We start from the raw sequence: 19,120 nt of genomic DNA, 5'->3' as shown, positions 1-19,120 counted from the left end.
TGTCAGTATGTGTCGACAGAAAAAGGGTGTTATCCAGGAGTTGGGCATGGGGCCCTGGGTACAGTAACTGGTTTTGGAGAGTGGTCAAAAGGAGTCTGGCCTGGTCCAGGTCTCTTATTCCCACTCCCCAGAAGCTGGAAGAGCTCCTACTCCATGAGGGTGTCCCCAGAGAGAGGAATGAGCTGTTTGGGGAAAGTGCTGGGTGCACCATCCCAGTCTGTCTCTCCTCACAATACCCTGTTACAGCTGATAGACATTCCCGGTAGGGTGACTACTGTTTCTTTGGCAGCAGTGTGGGCCCAGCCTTAGAATGAGGTGTTCAGTTAGTATTTCAAAAGACTACCAACATCTATTATATCTCAGCAAAACGTGAACAGGCACTTCTCCGGCTCCAGGGCTTTCTCTGTGCCAAATTTCAAAAGCCAACTGCAAACAATGGAGCTAGTAGAGCATCCCAGAAAAGCTTGCAAGAGTATTTTATGATGGAATTGTGATGGGGTGTACAAGGTGTAAGGACTAGCTCTGGGCCCAGGGACTGCTCACAATGGAGGCAGAGCTCAAAAGGGAGCATCCCAGTTGTGTCAGGGTGAATAAAGCAAGGGAAACATCCTACATTGTTAGCTCTTAGAGAGAGGCTACAGGAGCTCCCACCGCTTGGACTAGACCCATCTGCTGAGCCACCGGAGGGCCCTGGGGAGACTGGGAGCAGTGGGCTGTGATTGATGGAGAAGAGCGTTCAGATCACTGCCAGTGAGAATCGCCATTCAGTGAGTCCATAAGCAGACTCTGCTGTGACTTTGGAGGAGTAGAGGCTGGGGTAGGAAGTGACCCAGTGAGCAGGCTCAGGGGGTGTCTGCCCCAGGCTGTGTATCTGACCTGCCAGTCACAGGGTCCCCAATGGAGCAGGGAAGGCCCGGTTTCCCCTACAACACACCCCTCAGACTCTCGCCACTGGCCTGTCATGACTGCAGACTCTCACCACTAGGCTGTACTGCCAGGCTTGGACACCAATCCCTGCACACAGGAATGTGTTAGGCAACCTAAATATAGGGGTTACTACCAGCTCCCCTGTAATATAAACAGTGTGTTAGGCGCTTTAGGCTCTTTGAAGAATTCATGTCTTTGATCTCTCTATTCTTTCACCATAAAGTCTTTCTAGGTCTAACCTACTACACTAGTGTCAGGCTTAGAAACCCTGCAAAGAAGGAAGGGAGTAAAGGTTGTAGTTGTACCTTAATTGGGAAGCAAGGTAGCTCAGAGGTGCAAGTGGTCTCGCACTGAACTTCTGTATTGGTGATCTTTGTGACAGGAGCAGGGGCCAAGTCCAAGTCATGGTCTACCCACTGACCCCAATGCACGAAGATGACAGAGCGCTGCTGGTCTTGGGTGACATTCTCATTGGCTGTGTGAATTATTTCATTTGACACTTTTCGAACCTGCACGGAATCAGAATAAAAACATTTATGGCTGAGACATAGTGAATGTGTTTAGCTCCATAGGGGAAGTGCTGTAACTTTCGGGATAGCCCGCTACAGACCTCAGGAAAGTATCAGACACGACACTTTGTTATGCTGAAAGTCAATTTCTGAACATCAGTGATGAAGTTCAATGAACTGCCAAGGATGCAGCCTTCATCGCCCACGTGACTCTTTAAAGAAGCAGCTTTGTGCTTTCTCCCTTGCTGCAATTCAGTGACTGGGGCGAGCTCCCTGTAAACACCTGCAAAGCCACTTCACTCTCCTCCTTCAAAACCCCTCTTCAAACTCTCCTTTGCCATCACGCCTACAAAAAGCTAGGTAGTGCTTAGGCAGCTGGTGAGCTGAGACCCTATCCATCAGGCTGCCCTGTGTTATTGCACTGTGCTCCCCGTCTGCCTGTCTGTGTCCACCTTTTGCCTCATCTTATATCTAAATTGGAAGAGTTTTGTTCTGTTTGCACAGGGCCTAGCACAATGGGGTCCTGACTGTGGCTGGGGTCCTAGGCACCACCTCAGTACACAGTGATAGCAATGGTGGGGATGGGGAAAGCGTTAGTGTGGTTTTACTCTGAACGACTCTTAAAATGTACATGCATCCAATGAAGTGGGTATTCACCCACGAAAGCTCATGCTCCAATATGTCTGTTAGTCTATAAGGTGCCACAGGACTCTTTGCTGCTCTTAAAATGGAACTTCCTTTCTCAACCAGTCTGCTCCCTGCATGTATTCAGTCATGTGTGTTGATGCCAGACTGAGATCATCACCCCCATCTGCACATGAAAGACGAAGGATCACAGGTCAAATATATAGGGTTCCTTGACTGTGGGAAGCAGGGCCGGTTCTAGGGCTTTTGCTGCCCTCCCCACCCCCAATGCAGCAAAAAGAAAGGATGGGGGGGAACCATGATCTGCAGCTCTACCACTGCCGCTTCAGTCTTCAGTGGCTGGTCCTTCACTCCTAGAGGGAGTGAGGAACCCACTGCCGAAGACCCAGATGTCCCACCCCTCACCATTAGCCGCCCAAAGCAGCTGCTTGCTGGGCTGGTGCCTGGAGCCAGTCCTAGTGGGAAAAGCAGGGTAATAAGACTGGCTCATGTGTGAAAAAATTTCTATTCCTAATTGGTGAAGTCCGGCTGATTTGAATGGGTTCCCTAAGGAGGTGGTGGAATCTCCTGCCTTAGAGGTTTTTAAGGCCCAGCCTGACAAAGCCCTGGCTGGGATGATTTAGCTGGGAATTGGTCCCGCTTTGAGCAGGAGGGTGGACTAGATGATCTCCTGAGGTCCCTTCTAACCCTGAGATTCTAGGATTCTAGGATTCTAACAGAGCTCTCTCCTCCGTGAGGAAGGGAAGCTCTTCTGCCATTGTGGTACTGTGGATCCTCTCCTCTTGACTTCTCCACAGAGCTGAGGGTCAGAGCAGTGGGAGGGAGTGCAACCTGGGTGACCCAGAAGGAGTGGGAGTGCTGGGTTCATTCTGGCCATAGGTGCCAACTCCGTGGGTGCTCAATCAGCTCCCCCTACTTCCCCTCAGTGCCTCCCATCCACTGGCAACCTTTGTAGAGGAGTGTCTGTTTTGCCTGTGACTCATCTGGTGCCTCAGCTGCATGTGTGTTGTGTGGCTATGATACAATGCAGGAGATACACTGCATGTCATTAATATGCCCAGTGCAGTTAGACTAGGGTGACCAGATGTCCCGATTTTATAGGGACAGTCCTGATTTTTGGCTCTTTTTCTTATATAGGCTCCTATTACCTCCCACCTCCCCCGCATCCCCTGTCCCAGTTTTTCACATTTGTTGTCTGGTCACCCTAAGTTAGACTGTTCTGAAAATGAGTAAGGATCTACCGAGTCGTACTGTTCAGATGCAAATGGTGGTTTTTCTGCTGCATGTAACTTATTTATGTCTGGGTCAGCTACCGGAGCACTACCCTCTGCCACATCTATTCCCATCTCACCGGGTGCTGGGTATATTTTTAAAAGATAGGAATGAAGAAACATTTTTATATTGCCAAAACTATATATTTCCACTAACTTTGTTCACTGAAATGGCTGCACTATTTTTGTTCAATTTTTTTTAAGAAAAATTAACCTGACTCTGAGACTAAGCATAGAAAATATAAGCCCAAACGGTTAGAAATATATCAAAATACTGAGCAACTGAAAATAGAGGAAAGGATGGTGTGACCTGAATTTTAGGCACTGAAACTGTGCCACCTGTAATGAGTATGGAGAGAAGGTTGCTAGGTATTTATTCTTCAAAAATCTGTCAAGTGAAAGGGATAAAAGTCCGATAGGCCACATTATTATTAGGTCAAAGTAATAAAGCTCGAGTAATTAGTCCCACCACTTCTTATACGCAGGTTTGAGTTTAATCTAGGCAAACCACTGGTTGCTAAAACCACGGAGTGAGGCTGATTCTTAGTACAAATTTCAAAGCGTTGCTCCAATGATCTCTTTCTTCTCCACAGGAGGGTAACAGAAATGCTGCTCGGTGTGAATGTATTCCCAGCACATGCAGCTCCTGCCAAGGCATGAAGGGGTGTGGAGTGCTCCAAGCAACACAGCCCAGTGCAAGACATATGCAGGGCTTAAGCCTCAATTGCGCCCTCAAAGTAGACTTAAACGGTGCAATAGCCTGCCCTGGGCCTCTGCCCAGAGAGCACTTCCCCCCGGTCATGGAGAGGTCTGAAATACGGAGTCATTGATTGAACAAGAAACCAAATGATCTCACAGTCTCATACCAGTGGGAGCGGAAATCCATTGTAAAGTTTTCCTTCAGTGAATCCTTTGGGAAGAGACACTCCATCCTCATACTCTGCCGGGAGCCATCGGGCATATCCGTGATTGGAAGTTCCAAAATAGGAATGTTTCCTGGAACATTGGGAAGAAAACAAACAACTAAATTATTTTGGCAGGGACACACCCTGCAGAGAAGCAGAATTTCTTTTTCTCCCTGGAACCTAAGTTGAGTTGCTATAACAATAGAAAGGAATCATTTTCAGGTTCAGAGGAAACAAATATAATCTGGACAGCCAACCCTCTGAGGCGAAGACTCAAAGTCTCTTAGCGCAGGCTATGGTTAATATTGAGGTAAAAGGACAAATCCTCATGTTGTCATACTCATTTGTAATTCAGAATTTAAATCTAAGCTACTTATATGGTCTCCATCTCTGTAGTATCAGTGCCTCACACTCCTCAATATACCCATGAGCCCAACTAGAGCTGACCGAAAAATGGGAATCCATTTCCATGAAAAAAATTATATTTTTAGAAACGTTTTCATCAACGTTTAGCCAGTTCCTTACCCACCTTTCAATTCCTGTACCAATCCCCAGTTCTCCATGTTAACCGTTTCCCATGTGGTACTGTGTCTAATATTTTACTGAAGTCCAGACAAATCTGATCTACTGCATTTTCCTTGTGTAAGAAATTAGCCATCGTATCGAAGGGAGATTTCAGGTTAGTCTGGCATGAACTGCCTTTGTTTGTAGTATTGTAGCCATGTGGGTTCCATAAAATATATGACCAGTTTGTGTAACCTGCTTGTATCATCCGTCAGGGTGAGACACTCCTTGATTCAAATCCTGCTTAGTTTTTAGAAATTAAACTGCAAATTTATTTTTGTTTCTTAAGTAACCAACACTGATCTCTATGCCTGCAACCTACAATCACTTCAAATCTATCTTCTGTAGTTAATAAATGTGTTTATATTTTACCTAAAATAATGTGTTTTGGTTGAACTGCTTGGGAAATCTTAGCCTCAGGTTCCGACTTTCCAAAGTGCCAAGCCCCGCCTCTGACCCAGGCCCTGCCCCCACTCCACCTCTCCCCCCAAGGCCTCACCCCCTGCTCTACCTCCACCCGTCCTCTTCCTACCCAGTTCTTCCCTCTCCCACAAGTGCTCCGCGTCCTCACTCCTCCCCATCCCTCCCAGCCTCCTGCATGCCACGGACCAGCAGATTGCAGTGGGTGGGAGGTGTGGGGAGGGAGGGGAAGGTGTTGATCCGTGGGGTCTGCTGGCAGGTGGAAGACGCTGCTAGGGAGCTGATGGGGGCCTGCCGGTGGGTGTTCAGTGCCCATCATTTTTTCACCGTGAGTGCTCCAGCTCTGGAGCACCCACAGAGTTGGACCCTATGATCTCAGCTCAGTTTACAAAGGCTAGCATGTTTCCATTCCACATTGAGAGAGGGGAAAACTGGATAATGAACTTACACTGGTCAGGCTTCTGGTGCAGTTCTGGGGTGTAAGACTGGGGAGCTGGGAGGAATTTGCTGGAGCTTCCCTACTGATGGCTTATGAGTGGCTGGGAGATCGTTCATGTAATGCAGTTAGATGTGTCCCTGCCTGTGGATGCCTGTGTAAGTGCGGTGCCTGTCAGAGGTCTGTTGCTTGACATTAGCATCACAGTGTGAGAGGGAGACCCCAGGTTGGTGGGACAGAGGCCCAGGGGTCCCACAGTCCCGGTTGCACCCTGGGGACCCCATCACACCATCATTAGTGTGGGGTTTAAGAACAGGTTGGACAAAGGATGGTCTAGGTTCATTTGACCCTGCCCCGGCACAGAGGGGATGAGCTCAATGACCTTTTGAAGTGTCTTCCAGTCCTACATTTCTATGATTTCTTGTAGGCTGTTGTCTTAGTTCTAGTATCACTTTGCGATGGTTATTCATCTAACTATGTGTGGAGCTCCTCCCTGCAAACCTCTTTTTGCAACCCTCTTGGGCCCCTCCGTGTTAACACAATACAAGTAACTACTAATCCAATGTTTTCTGCTTGGTGGGATGGTACTGGACTGACAACTTTAAGGTGTCTATATTGGACATTATGTAGGCTGGCGGCCCTCTACTATACCTGAGAAATCAATGCTTTACCTGTTGTTGCATTCTCCAGTAATGGTCCGGTAAATGCTACTCATTGGGCACTTTGCTTGGAATGCAAATTCCAGATAATTTTTGCCCCTTTGACTTAAAGAAATTCCAAACCTCCTTGTGATGGGGTTTACAGACCTCACAGGATGGTACGAGGAATGGTGGAACAGTACTGGACCAAGAAGGCCCTGCTCCTCAGCAGCTGCCAGGCATGCTTGCTATGGAAGACCTGCTTAAAAGGGAGCTCAGGCAGCCTGGCAGAGGGGTGCATGGAGGAGACACTGGCTGCAAGAAGGCAGACAGGCTGCAGCCTCTGAGGCAGTGTAATCTATAGGGAAAGGACAGGGGTTGGCTGGGATCCCCTTTCCCCTGACTAAGAGGGGACAATTGGATTCCAAGGGTGAGCTAGGGAGCATCACTGGGATTCAGTGGAGAGGGAGGGCCCAGGTCCCCCATTCTTCCCTCCTTCCCCAGCCTCCTGAGAGATACTAGAGGACTCCGGGGGGCAATGAATGGTGGCTTAGTTGCTGGGCCCAAGGACTGCCTGGAAGACCAGCCTCAAGGCTCAGAGAGACTCTTTGTCCACAGTTTGACCAATAGGCCCAAATGAAGCCTGCCACACTCCTCCAGGTTAAAGTCTCTGTTATGTGTTGTACAACACCGCTCTTGGGCCCCTCAGTGTTCACACAATACAAGTAACTACTAATCCAATGTTTTCTGCTTGGTGGGATGATACTGGACTGACAACTTTAAGGTGTCTATATTGGACATTATGTAGGCTGGCGGCCCTCTACTATACCTGAGAAATCAATGCTTTACCTGTTGTTGCATTCTCCAGTAATGGTCCGGTAAATGCTACTCTTTGGGCACTTAATGGAATGAATCTGATAGTCACAACCAGTTGCCTTGGAAATAATTGCCTTCTGCCTCCTATTTAGTACATCTGCAAGAGAAGCCAATCAGAGTGAAGCCATTTCTGTCATAATTGCTGGAACAGTCTCCAATAGTTCCATTTCATGGCTCCCCCAGCAGGAAAGCTCTACAGACAAATAGCATCTCATTTAAAAACTCCTCCTAGTTAGGAACACACTCAATACTTCATGTTCTAGGAATCATATTGTTTGCAACCTTCATCTCTCAGCAGTTTTGGAGCATCTGAAGTGGAGGACAGGTATCGGGACTGATTCAAAAGTGCTAATGACAAAATCCCTACATTTAGAATGCCTGCCTGATTCAAATACTGGTGAGATAAAGTTCCTTTTGGGGGGGTTAAAATGTATGGTGTTTTCAATGACTATGGTTGTGACATTGCACTCTGTACGATTTTATAAAAATATGCTAATGTAACAGGAACATGCTTCATGCAAAAGGTCTCATGCAAGGTATCATTACAAAGCTTATAATCTACTGAGTGTGGTCATCCTATTTGTATAAATGTATCACTCTTGTATCTGAAACTAGAAATAGGAAATATAACTCTGAAGGCCTATTGTAATTATGCAAATTGTGGGCCATTAATGGAATCTTTGGAATCTTGATGACCTCCATTAACCAGGACAATTGACTATAGATGGCTCTGGTTTACTTGTAAGGCTTCCTGTATACATGTGTGCTGGCAAGTGGGCAATGAAATCTTACAGTGACATGTGATCATATCACCTGAACTGGAATCTGTCTTTAACCTGGTGCTTTTCCATTGAGAAGGGGGGGCAGTGAACGCAGAGAGACAAATGGGTGGAACAGAACAAAGGGGGCAGCCATCATGAGGAATCCCCTAGCTACCACTTAACTTGGAACAAGGGCTGTACCAGGAGTAAGGATTGTGCCCAGACTAGGAAGGTGTCCAGTCTGTGAAAGAGACTTACTGAAACATCTTTCAGGGTGAGATTTTATCTGTGCTCAGTTGTATTACTGTATTAGGCTTAGATTGTGTGTTTTATTTTATTTTGCTTGGTAATTTACTTTGTTCTGTCTGTTTCTACTTGGAACCACTTAAATCCTACTTTCTGTATTTAATAAAATCACTTTTTACTTATTAATTAACTCAGAATATGTATTAATACCTGGGGGAGCAAACAACTGAGCATATCTCTCTATCAGTGTTATAGAGGGCTAACAGTTTATGAGTTTACCCTGTATAAGCTTTATACAGGGTAAAACGTATTTATTTGGGGTTTGGATCCCATTGAGAGTTGGGCATCTGAGTGTTAAAGACAGGAACACTTCTGTAGGTGGCTTTCAGTCAAGCCTACAGCTGTTAGGGGACGTGGTTCAGACCCTGGATCTGGGTTTGCAGCAGGCTAGTGGGTCTGTTCAAACCATGCAGGGCACTGAAGTCCTAAGCTGCCAGGGCAGGGAAGCAGGGGCAGAAGTAGTCTTGGCACATCAGTTGGCAGCCCCAAGGGGGTTTCTGTGATTCAACCTGTCAGAATGGTGACATAGTATGAGAATAAGTCACGGGGACTAGGTAGGTATGAAGCAATGTGAGGATTAAAAGAATGATGGAGCAAGAGAAGAGGAAGCACAGTGATAGGGACACAACATAATATGGGAGGTTTTGCAAACTTGGGAAGAAGAAAGCAAAACAAGGACATTGAGAGTTGAGAAGCAAGGGGCCACACCAGGCTGTTTGTCTCACAGTAGAACTCCCTGCAGATTTCAGTGTACTGTACTGCACTTGCAAATTATCATCACAAAACTGGAGTGAGACAGAAGGAACTTTAGAGAAGAGCAGCAAATCCAGCCAGTGAGCAGTAGGGACTAACTTCTGGCCAGGAGGAGCTAGATTGACAGTGGACATGGTGGGAACCGGAACATCTGGGACACTTATGCTAGACTGGACAATGAAGTAGCACATGTCCAGCAGGGAACAGCCCTGATGGGAAGGTGACTAGATGAGCTAAGAGATTCCTTTACCAGGATTTGTGATTGTGGCAGCACTCAAGATATTTTGTCTTTAAGGGGTTTCATGCCACACCTGGCTCATCAGGAGTTTAGATCCTGGGTATATTGTCCTAGAGCAGAACCACTACTTCACTCTCCCGCCATTAACGGATCTGCTGCTAATTAGCCATGTACAGTCTTATGTGCACAGTACCTGTGATATTAAACTCTCCTTTCACGATCCGATGCAGCTTTTTCTTCAGGAGGCTCAGGGTGGTTTCCATGTAATCGGCAGCTCGGATTGCAGACCTGGTTCCTGCCACTGGCTCCTTTAAATGTCTCAGGATATCTGAGGGGCTGATGTCCTGTTTCCGGAATGCCTCTTTTGCCCTGGAAAAAAAGGACCCCTGAAACGGTGCACCAACCACTGCTGTCCACAGCCCCATCCCTCTAAAATGAGACCTGCATTTGGTATGTGGGAATTAAGTCCAGGCCCAAACAACTGAGGAGCAGAGCTGCAGCAGCCAGCTCAACACTGACCTTTCCTACATCCTGAGCAGCAGCCTCAGGGTTCTCAGGTCATCACTGTAAGGGACACCTCATTCCAGTCTGTAACCCCCGCTTGGCAAACATTTGCTATTTTCTATAAATAATTCAACTTTGTGTTATGCTTCTCCTTATACAGAATCATGCTAATTTATATGAAGTTACAGGTGGTTGGGTTTGTGAATTGCCTGCTAAGTGTGAAGGCAGTGGATCTCGTGAGACTTCTAGATAGCCTTATAGGTAGTGCTGGGGAGGAGCCGTGGTCATGGTACGTGTAGGTACCAATGAGAAGGGAAAGGTAGGACAGAAGTCCTGGAGGCCAAATTTAAGGTGCTAGGGAAGAGATTAAAGCACAGCACCTCCATGGTAGCATTCTCTGAAATGCTTCCAGTTCCATGCACAGGGTCATTGAAGCAGGGAGAACTGCAAGGTCTCAATCTGTGGATGAGACGATGGTGTAGGGAAGAGGGATTAGGTTTATTAGGAATTGAGGAACCTTGGGGAAAGGAGGAGCCTATACAGGAGGGATGGGCTTATCTATAACCAAAATGGAACCAGACACCGGGCACATAACATTCAAAAGGTTGTAGAGGATTTTTTTTATTTCAGGTCAGGGGCAAAGCTGACAAGTGTGGAGCAGCACGTGGTTCAGGTAGAGACATCCCCTAGGGATACATTTATTAGAGAGGGAACTCTATATCCTACTATGGAGGACAGAAAAGAAGTTGGTAAAGCACAGGTGTGAGCCAGTGAGGAACAGTCAATCGTAAAATAATCCCATTTAAACATAATACATAAAGGAAAGCAGCTGAATATTGCCCATCTTTAAAAAAGGGAAGAAGGAGGATCTGGGGAACTACAGACCAGTCAGCCTCACCTCATTCCCTAGAAAAATCATGGAGCAGGTCCTCAAGGAATCAATTCTGAAGCACTTAGAGGAGAGGAAAGTGATCAGGAACAGTCAGCATAGATTCACCAAGGGCAAGTCATGCCTGACTAACCTGATTGCCTTCTATGAGGAGATAACTGGGTCTGTGGATGGGGGGAAAGCAGTGGATGTGCTCAGGGCCAGTGCAAGGAAGTTTCGAGCCCTAGGTGAAACTTCCACCTTGCGCCCCCTGTGGCAGCTCCCAGCCCCTCCTCCCCCTGAGGCGTGCCCCCCACCCGCAGCTGCTCCCTGTCCGCCGTGGCAGCTTCCCACCTCCTGGCCCAGGGATCCCTGCGGTACCTCCCCACCCTAGCTCACCCCTGCTCCGCGTCCTCTCCAAGCACGCTGTCCTGCTCTAATTCTCTTCCCAGGCTTGCGGCGTCAAACACCTGATTGGTGCCGCAAGCCTGGCAGGTGGGAGAAGCGAAGTAGCGACTGCATGGTGGAATCCCTGGGTTCCCAGGGGCACGCTGACCCAGGGGAACCCCTGGGCTGCCGGCTGCCAGCAGCGGCGCACTGACCCAAGGGAACCCATGGGCTGCCGGTGGCCGGCAGCGGAGCACTGATCCAGGGGAACCCCTGGGCTGCCGGTGGCACTCAGACTCCCTCTCCCTCCCAGGGCAGCGGCCGCTCAAACGCTTAAAAAAATTTGGGGGCACCACTTTTTGGCGTCCCCAAATCTTAGCACCATAGACAACTGCGTAGTCCTCCTAAATGGTAGCACTGGCCCTGGATGTGTTATTCCTTGACTTAAGCAAAGCTTTTGATACATCTCCCACAGTATTCTTGCCAGCAAGTTAAAGAAGTATGGGCTGGATGAATGGACTATAAGGTGGATAGAAAGCTGGCTAGATCGTTGGGCTCAACGGATAGTGATCAATGGCTCCATGTCTAGTTGGCAGCTGGTTTCAAGTGGAGTGCCCCAAGAGTCGGTCCTGGGGCCGGTTTTGTTCAAAATCTTCATTAATGATCTGGAGGATGGCGTGGACTGCACTCTCAGCGAGTTTGCAGATGAAACTAAACTTGGAGGAGTGGTAGATATGCTGGAGGGTAGGGATAGGATACAGAGGGACCTAGACAGATTGGAGGATTGGGCCAAAAGAAATCTGATGAGGTTCAACAAAGACAAGTGCTGAGTCCTGCACTTAGGACAGAAGAATCCCATTCACCATTATAGACTATGGACCGAATGGCTAGGCAGCAGTTCTGCAGAAAAGGACCTAGGGCTTACAGTGGACGAGAAGCTGGATATGAGTCAGCAGTGTGCCCTTGTTGCCAAGAAGGCTAACAGCATTTTGGGCTGTATAAGTAAGGGCATTGACAGCCGATCGAGGGATGTGATCATTCCCCTCTATTCGACATTGGTGAAGCCTCATCTGGAATACTGTGTCCAGTTTTGGGCCCCACACTACAAGAAGGATGTGGAAAAATTGGAAAGAGTTCAGCGGAGGGCAACAAAAATGATTAGGGGGTTGGAGCACATGAATTATGAGGAGAGGCTGAGGGCACTGGAATTGTTTAGTCTGCAGAAGAAAAGAATGAGGGGAGATTTGATAGCTGCTTTCAACTACCTGAAAGGGGATTCCAAAGAGGATGGATCTAGACTGTTCTCAGTGGTACCTGATGACAGAACAAGGAGTAATGGTCTCGAGTTGCAGTGGGGGAGGTTTAGGTTGGATATTAGGAAAAATTTTTTCACTAGGAGAGTGGTGAAGTACTGGAATGGGTTATCTATGGAGAACATAAGAACGGCTGTACTGGGTCAGACCAAAGGTCCATCTAGCCCAGTATCCTGTCTACGGACAGTGGCCAATGCCAGGTGCCCCAGAGGGAGTGAACCTAACAGGCAATGATCAAGTGATCTCTCTCCTGCCATCCATCTCCATCCTCTGACAAACAGAGGCTAGGGACATCATTCCTTACCCATGCTGGCTAATAGCCATTTATGGACTTAACCACCATGAATTTATCCAGTTCTCTTTTAAACGCTGTTATAGTCCTAGCCTTCACAACCTCCTCAGGTAAGGAGTTCCACAAGTTGACTGTGTGCTGCATGAAGAAGAACTTGCTTGTATTTGTTTTAAACCTGCTACCTATTAATTTAAACCTGTTGCCTATTAAGGTGATGGAATCTCCTTCCTTAGAGAAGTTGAAGTAAGCAAAATTCAAACTAGAAATAGAGCTCACATCTTTTAACAGTGAGAATAATGAACCATTCAAATTGCTCATCAAGATACATAGAGTCCCATGTGTTCCATGGTCAGAAGGGACCATTGTGATCGTTTAAGCTGACCTCAGCCCACCTCAGTTTCTGCTCAGTGGCCTCCAGCAGCTGGTGCCTCTGGCCTTGGTGGCCCCCCCCAGAACAGCAGCCCCCCCTCATCTTCCCCCTCAGAACAGCAGCCCCCTGACTCCCCAGCTAACACTTAATCAGGGGTATATAGTAAAAGTCATGGACAAGTCACAGGCCATGAATTTTTGTTTATTGCCCATGACCTGTCCATGACTTTTACTAAAAATACCCATGACCACATCGTAGCCTTAACCATAAGGCATGTTTTCCAGTCCTTTAATCATTCTTGTTACTCTTTTCTGTCCCCTCTCTAAGTTATCCAAATCCTTTATAAATTGGGGGCACCAGAACTGGGCATAGTGTTCCATCAGCAATGCCAAATACAGAGGTAAAATAACATCCGTACTCTAACTTGGGATTCCCTTGTTTATGCATCCCAGGATCACATTAGCTCTTTTGGCCACAGCATGACACTGGGACCTCACATTCAACTGATTATTCACCATGACCACCAAACCTTTTTCAGAGTCACTATTTGCCAGGATAGAGTCCTCCATCCTGTAAGTATGGTCTACACTCCTTGTTCCTAGATGTATTGGGGGGATAACTCAGTGGTTTGAGCATTGGCCTGCTAAACCCAAGGCTATGAGTTTAATCCTTGAGGGGGCCATTTAGGGATCTGGGGCAAAAAAATCTGGCTGGTGATTGGTCCGGCTTTGAGCAGAAGGTTGGACTAGATGACCTCCTGAGGTCCCTTCCAACCCTGATATCCTATGTATACATTTAAATTTAACAGGATTAAAAACCACAATGTTACCAAACAATCCAATCTCCTTCAATATTTACCACTCCCAACTTTTTGTCATCTGCAGACTTTATCAGCGGTGATTTTATGTTTTTTCCAGCTCATTGATAAAAATGTGTTAAATAGCACTTGTGGGACCCCAATGGAAACACACCAGCTTGATGATGAATCCCCATTTACAGTTACATTTTGAAATCTACTAGTTAGCCTGTTTTTAATGCATTGAATGTTTGCCATGTTAATTTTATATTCTAGTTTTTTAATCAAAATGTCATGTGGTACTATGTCAAACACCTTAGAAGTCTATTATGTCAACACTATTACCTTTATTCTGCTTGCGCATTATAACTGTGATCTAATCATGATTTCTTGTACCTAAACTACCATTCATTTTCAGTTGTGTGAGCCGTTCCTCTTTATCTGTTAGGACAAAGTCTAATAAATAATTTCCTCATGTTGGCTGTAACACTTTTTGAGTTAGGGAATTGTCACCAATAATGGTTAGCAATTCCAAGGATGTTTTAGTATTGGAAACATGAGACTTCCAGCATATGTCACTCAGATAGATCACACAAGTTTTTTCCTACCCATTGTAGATGGGGGCGTTCTCTTCCTTAGGGGGGGTTTGGTGATCTGTAGCAGATACTAAGTGCTACTCCTTCTTGTGATTTATCTGTTAGGACATTGCTCCATAAGCATTCAAGATAATTTTCTTCTGAGTTATCAGGATTCAGAAACAGGCAATGCCATTTTTGACAGAGTGCCAGTCCCCCTCCCCTCTTGCCCACTTGATCCCTCCTAAAAAAGTAATAACCATTGATTTTAATATTCTAACCTACCAGGTTTCAGCAATACCAACTAGATCTAATTTATGCTCATAAATGAGCAATTCTAATTCCTCTTGTTTGTTACCTAGGGTGTATAGGCAAGTCAAGATTTTCTTCTCTTTATATCTTTTGTTTCCTTGATCAATTTTGTGCTCAGCATCTCAAATTTGTGCTGGGCTGAATGCTCATCTCTTCCCTCTTTTTACCTTTGCCTTTTGTTATTAGTTTAACAGCCTCTTGTAGATCCATGACAACAAGTAGAAAGACTGCTTTTAAGGAAATGAGTACCCATAAAGTACATCTACACTGCAATCAAAGACCCATGGCATGGCTGCAGCTGCCCTGGGTCAGCTGACTCAGTCTCACAGGGCTCCGTCTGTGGGGCTAAAAATAGTAGTGTAGGTGATTAGGCCTGGGCTCTGAGATCCTGGGGGGGAGGGGGCAGGGTCTTAGAGGCTAGGCTCTGGCCTAAGCCCCAACATTTACACTGCTATTTTTGGCCCCCGTGCTTGTGCCCTGTGATCCCGAGTGAGCTCACTCAGGCTTTGAGTGCCACAGGATTTTTATCCCAACGTAGACCTATTCCTAGAGCTTATCAAGTCAAAGCCAACTTGCAGAATTTCTCCTGGATGAATGGGGAGCTAGGGCAGACTCAGAAGCACAGATGTCATATGTGCCCCTGGGGAAACACCACTGAGTAAATGGGCAGCTGAATTCTGTGTCTGCTGGAGTTTCAGAGTGGTCTTTGGCAACAGTTGTATGTAAGGTGTATTTCCGTGATCCATTCCAGAGGTGATAGAGGCCTGGAAAGCCATGGCGAGATCCATGACTGAAAGACAGGGCCACAGCCCAGCAATGGAAATGCGGTAGATATAATTTACCTAGATTTCAGTAAGGCGTTCGACACGGTTCCGCATGGGGAACTGTTAGTTAAATTGGAAAAGATGGGGATGAATATGAAAGTTGTAAGGTGGATAAGGAACTGGTTAAAGGGGAGACTCCAGGGGGTCGTATTGAAAGGTGAACTGTCAGGCTGGAAGGAGGTCACTAGTGGAGTCCCTCAAGGATCGGTTTTGGGACCGATCTTATTTAACCTTTTTATTACTGACCTTGGCACAAAGAGCAGGAATGTGCTAATAAAGTTTGCGGATGACACAAAGCTGGGGGGTATTGCTAACACGGAGAAGGACAGGGATACTATTCAGGAAGATCTGAACCACCTTGTAAACTGGAGTAATAGAAATAGGATGAAATACAATAGTGAAAAGTGCAAGGTCATGCACTTAGGAATTAATAATAAGAATTTTGGATATACGTTGGGGGCGCATCAGTTGGAAACGACGGAGGAGGAGAAGGAACTTGGGGTACTGGTTGATAGCAGGATGACTATGAGTCGCCAGTGTGATATGGCTGTTAAAAAAGCAAATGCGATTTTGGGATGCATCAGGCGGGGTATTTCCTGCAAGGATAAGGAGATGTTAGTACCGTTATATAAGGCGTTGGTGAGACCCCATCTGGAATACTGTGTGCAGTTCTGGTGTCCCATGTTCAAGAAGGATGAATTCAAACTGGAACAGGTTCAGAGACGGGCTACAAGGATGATCCGAGGAATGGAAAAACTGCCTTATGAAAGGAGACTCAAAGAGCTTGGCTTGTTTAGCCTGGCCAAAAGAAGGCTGCGGGGGGATATGCTTGCTCTCTATAAATATATCAGGGGGGTTAACGTTAGGGAGGGAGAGGAATTATTTAAGTTTAGTACTAATGTAGGCACGAGGACGAATGGGTATAAATTGGATATTAGGAAGTTTAGACTTGAAATTAGATGAAGGTTTCTAACCATTAGAGGAGTGAAGTTCTGGAACAGCCTTCCAAGGGAAGTAGTAGGGGCAAAAGACTTTTCTGGCTTTAAGACAAAGCTTGATAAGTATATGGAGGGGATGTTATGATAGGATCGTTAATTTGGGCAATTGATCTTGGATTACCACCAGATAGGTCTGCTCAATGGTCTGCGGGGAGATGTTGGATGGGATGGGAACTGAGTTACTGCAGAGAATTCCTTCTTGGGTGCTGGCTGGTGAGTCTTGCCCACATGCTCAGGGTTTAGCTGATCGCCATATTTGGGGTCGGGAAGGAATTTTCCTCCAGGGCGGATTGGCAGGGGCCCTGGAGGTTTTTTGCCTTCCCCTGCAGTGTGAGGCACGGGTCGCTTGCTGGTGGATTCTCTGCAGCTTGAGGTCTTCAAACCAATTTTGAGGATTTCAATAACTCAGTCCTGGGTTAGGGGTTGTTATAAAATTGGATGGGTGGGATTCTGTGGCCTGCCTTGTGCAGGAGGTCAGACTGACCTTCTGACCTATGAGTCTATGAAATAAGGAGACACATTTCATAGTGACCATCCGGGGCTGTCAAAGTGTAATTCACTTTTGAAAAAGGCTTCTAACTTTTTTGTTTCAAAATGCCCTGGGTTAATAGCCTGCTGCTGGCTGGGACTGGACATACATGAAATTGTACAAAAGGCAGGTGCCTACATGTTGTAGAAGTTGGAGTTTCTGTGACATTTTCACCTGCAGCCCCAGGTAGAGGAAGCTACAATAGTCTAATCTGGAGATGGTGGTAACAAGTATCACAATGGGAGAGGAATAAAGAGCCTCCTTGTCAGCCATAGGTGGACTAAAGCAACAGTAGCAAGTAATGCAAGTAATGTGACCAGGAGCAAGGAAGATCCAGGAGGGACTCTGTTCTGCACATTATCTTTCTGTTTGGGAGTGGTGCTTACATCACTAAACCAACACCTGTTTTAATGTGTAGCACTATCCACCTTATTCCATCCTTGCAAATAAATGGAATGTCCAGCCAGAGCAGATAAAGATATCAACTGGATATTTCTGCAAAAATGAATAGCATTGGAATAACTAGATTTTCAAATGGTCATTATTAGGCATTAGAGTTAATACCAACTTGTGATGAATAGCATAAGTCAATGGGCAAAAATGTTAATTTAGTCACCAAAAATATAGTTCCAGCCAACCAAAATCTATTTGTGAATTTGTGTTGAGTTTATCAAATAATGTTGATAAGAATAATAATGTTTCTGAAATGTTGAAACAAAATGTTTTAGTTTGACAAAACTTGAAATTTTTCATCTTGATTTAAGGCATTTTAACAAAAGCAAAGCAGGACAAGCCTCACAAAATGGCTGGACAGGAGAGTAGAAGGAGGAAGCGACCCTTTTAACCATTAGTCCTGTGGCTACAGCACTCAGCTACACTGTGGGAGACCCAGTTCAATACCCCCTTTTGTCTGCACTTGATCTTGGGTCTCCCAGATGAGAGCTTGCCAGGCTTTTACAGAGTCATTTTTTTCCCCAGCCCAATGACTATTCATAATCTTCACAGAAAAGAATCCAGAAACCTGTGTCTTTGCTTGTTTCTTGATTTAATTTAAGCAGGGTCTTAACCCTAAAACATTTTTAAATAGGCTTCACACACAAAAAAGGTAGGGTTTCTAAAGGGGAATTACACCTAATTTTGGACAGTTCAATATGATCTCTGAGAAGTGCTTTGTCCAATAACCTGAAGCCTTCCTCTAAAATTCTCCCCTGCTGCAGACCAAACATGCCATATTTCCTATATCAGAGAGAGGGGCTGGTATTTTCCAGAATGGTTCGACAGCGTTGATATTGAGACTAGAAACAGTTAAACTCCTCCCTACAGAATCACTGTAATGACAGTGATGAGTGATGATGATCCCTCGCTGCTGCTGGTCCTCGCAGATCTGGCTGGTCATGTCTTGCTGACTCTCCTTATTTCCACCGACTGAGCCACATTAAAAGAAGCTAAAATATGTGTACTTTCCTAATATCACTTTGCACTGTAAGCAATTGCTGTAGTTGCCTTAGCAGTACTGTGTGATCACAAATGGGAGAGGAGGTGGTCCATGCCATTGTGGAGGGAAGAGATTAGTGCATGTGGTGTGATCCAGGCCAGGAAAAATTTCAGAACCCTGAACTATGAAGTCACCATAACGAATACATATTTGTACAAAAGTGAAACTCCTCAGATTATGGTATCATGTTCCCATGTTTTTTGTAAAATTGTACCCCCAGTATGGATAACATAAGGTGAACTGACCTGTCCCGTTGGTACTTGTATGCAGCATCCACCAGCTTCTTGGCTTCATCAGTACTGCTCAGAAAGAATGGATCTGGCAGCGTCTCCATGATATCTAGTCCAAAGAGAGGAAAGAGCAGGACATGAGGACAACTCCTTCCCACCAGCTCACTGCACAGACTCAAAGTGAAAGGAGCACATTTCTTCTCCTTCATGCTGTGAACTTGCTGGATTCACCTTTAGGCACTTAAAGCCAAGACTGAGTTTTGATTGAGAATTTGATTCAGAAAGTTGTTCATATATAATAGAGCTATAGAAAAAAGTTCAAAGAGCTAAAGAAAGGGAGATGTGAAACAAAGTTAAACCTAGGGGTAACTGGGTGAA

At 46.0% G+C, this 19,120-nt stretch overlaps 1 protein-coding gene across 1 annotated transcript in view; it reads right to left on the bottom strand.

The window, feature by feature from the left end:
* Nucleotides 1-18,846, bottom strand: part of LOC115636663 (myeloperoxidase-like) — a 41,978-nt gene extending 23,132 nt beyond the window's left edge. Inside the window, exons 1-5 of the mRNA XM_030537030.1 lie at nucleotides 18,758-18,846; nucleotides 9,443-9,618; nucleotides 7,165-7,288; nucleotides 4,219-4,348; nucleotides 1,233-1,436 (exon numbers count right to left, since the gene is read on the bottom strand). Of these exons, the coding sequence (XP_030392890.1) occupies nucleotides 1,233-1,436; nucleotides 4,219-4,348; nucleotides 7,165-7,288; nucleotides 9,443-9,618; nucleotides 18,758-18,846 (723 nt within the window). The remainder of the gene's footprint in view (nucleotides 1-1,232; nucleotides 1,437-4,218; nucleotides 4,349-7,164; nucleotides 7,289-9,442; nucleotides 9,619-18,757) is intronic.
* Nucleotides 18,847-19,120: the final 274 nt, after the last annotated feature.

Source organism: Gopherus evgoodei, chromosome 17, assembly GCF_007399415.2.
Source record: "Gopherus evgoodei ecotype Sinaloan lineage chromosome 17, rGopEvg1_v1.p, whole genome shotgun sequence".
Lineage (NCBI taxonomy): Eukaryota > Metazoa > Chordata > Testudines > Testudinidae > Gopherus > Gopherus evgoodei.
The sequence above is the reverse complement of the archived record's forward strand: the minus strand, read 5'-3'. Positions and strand labels throughout refer to the sequence as shown.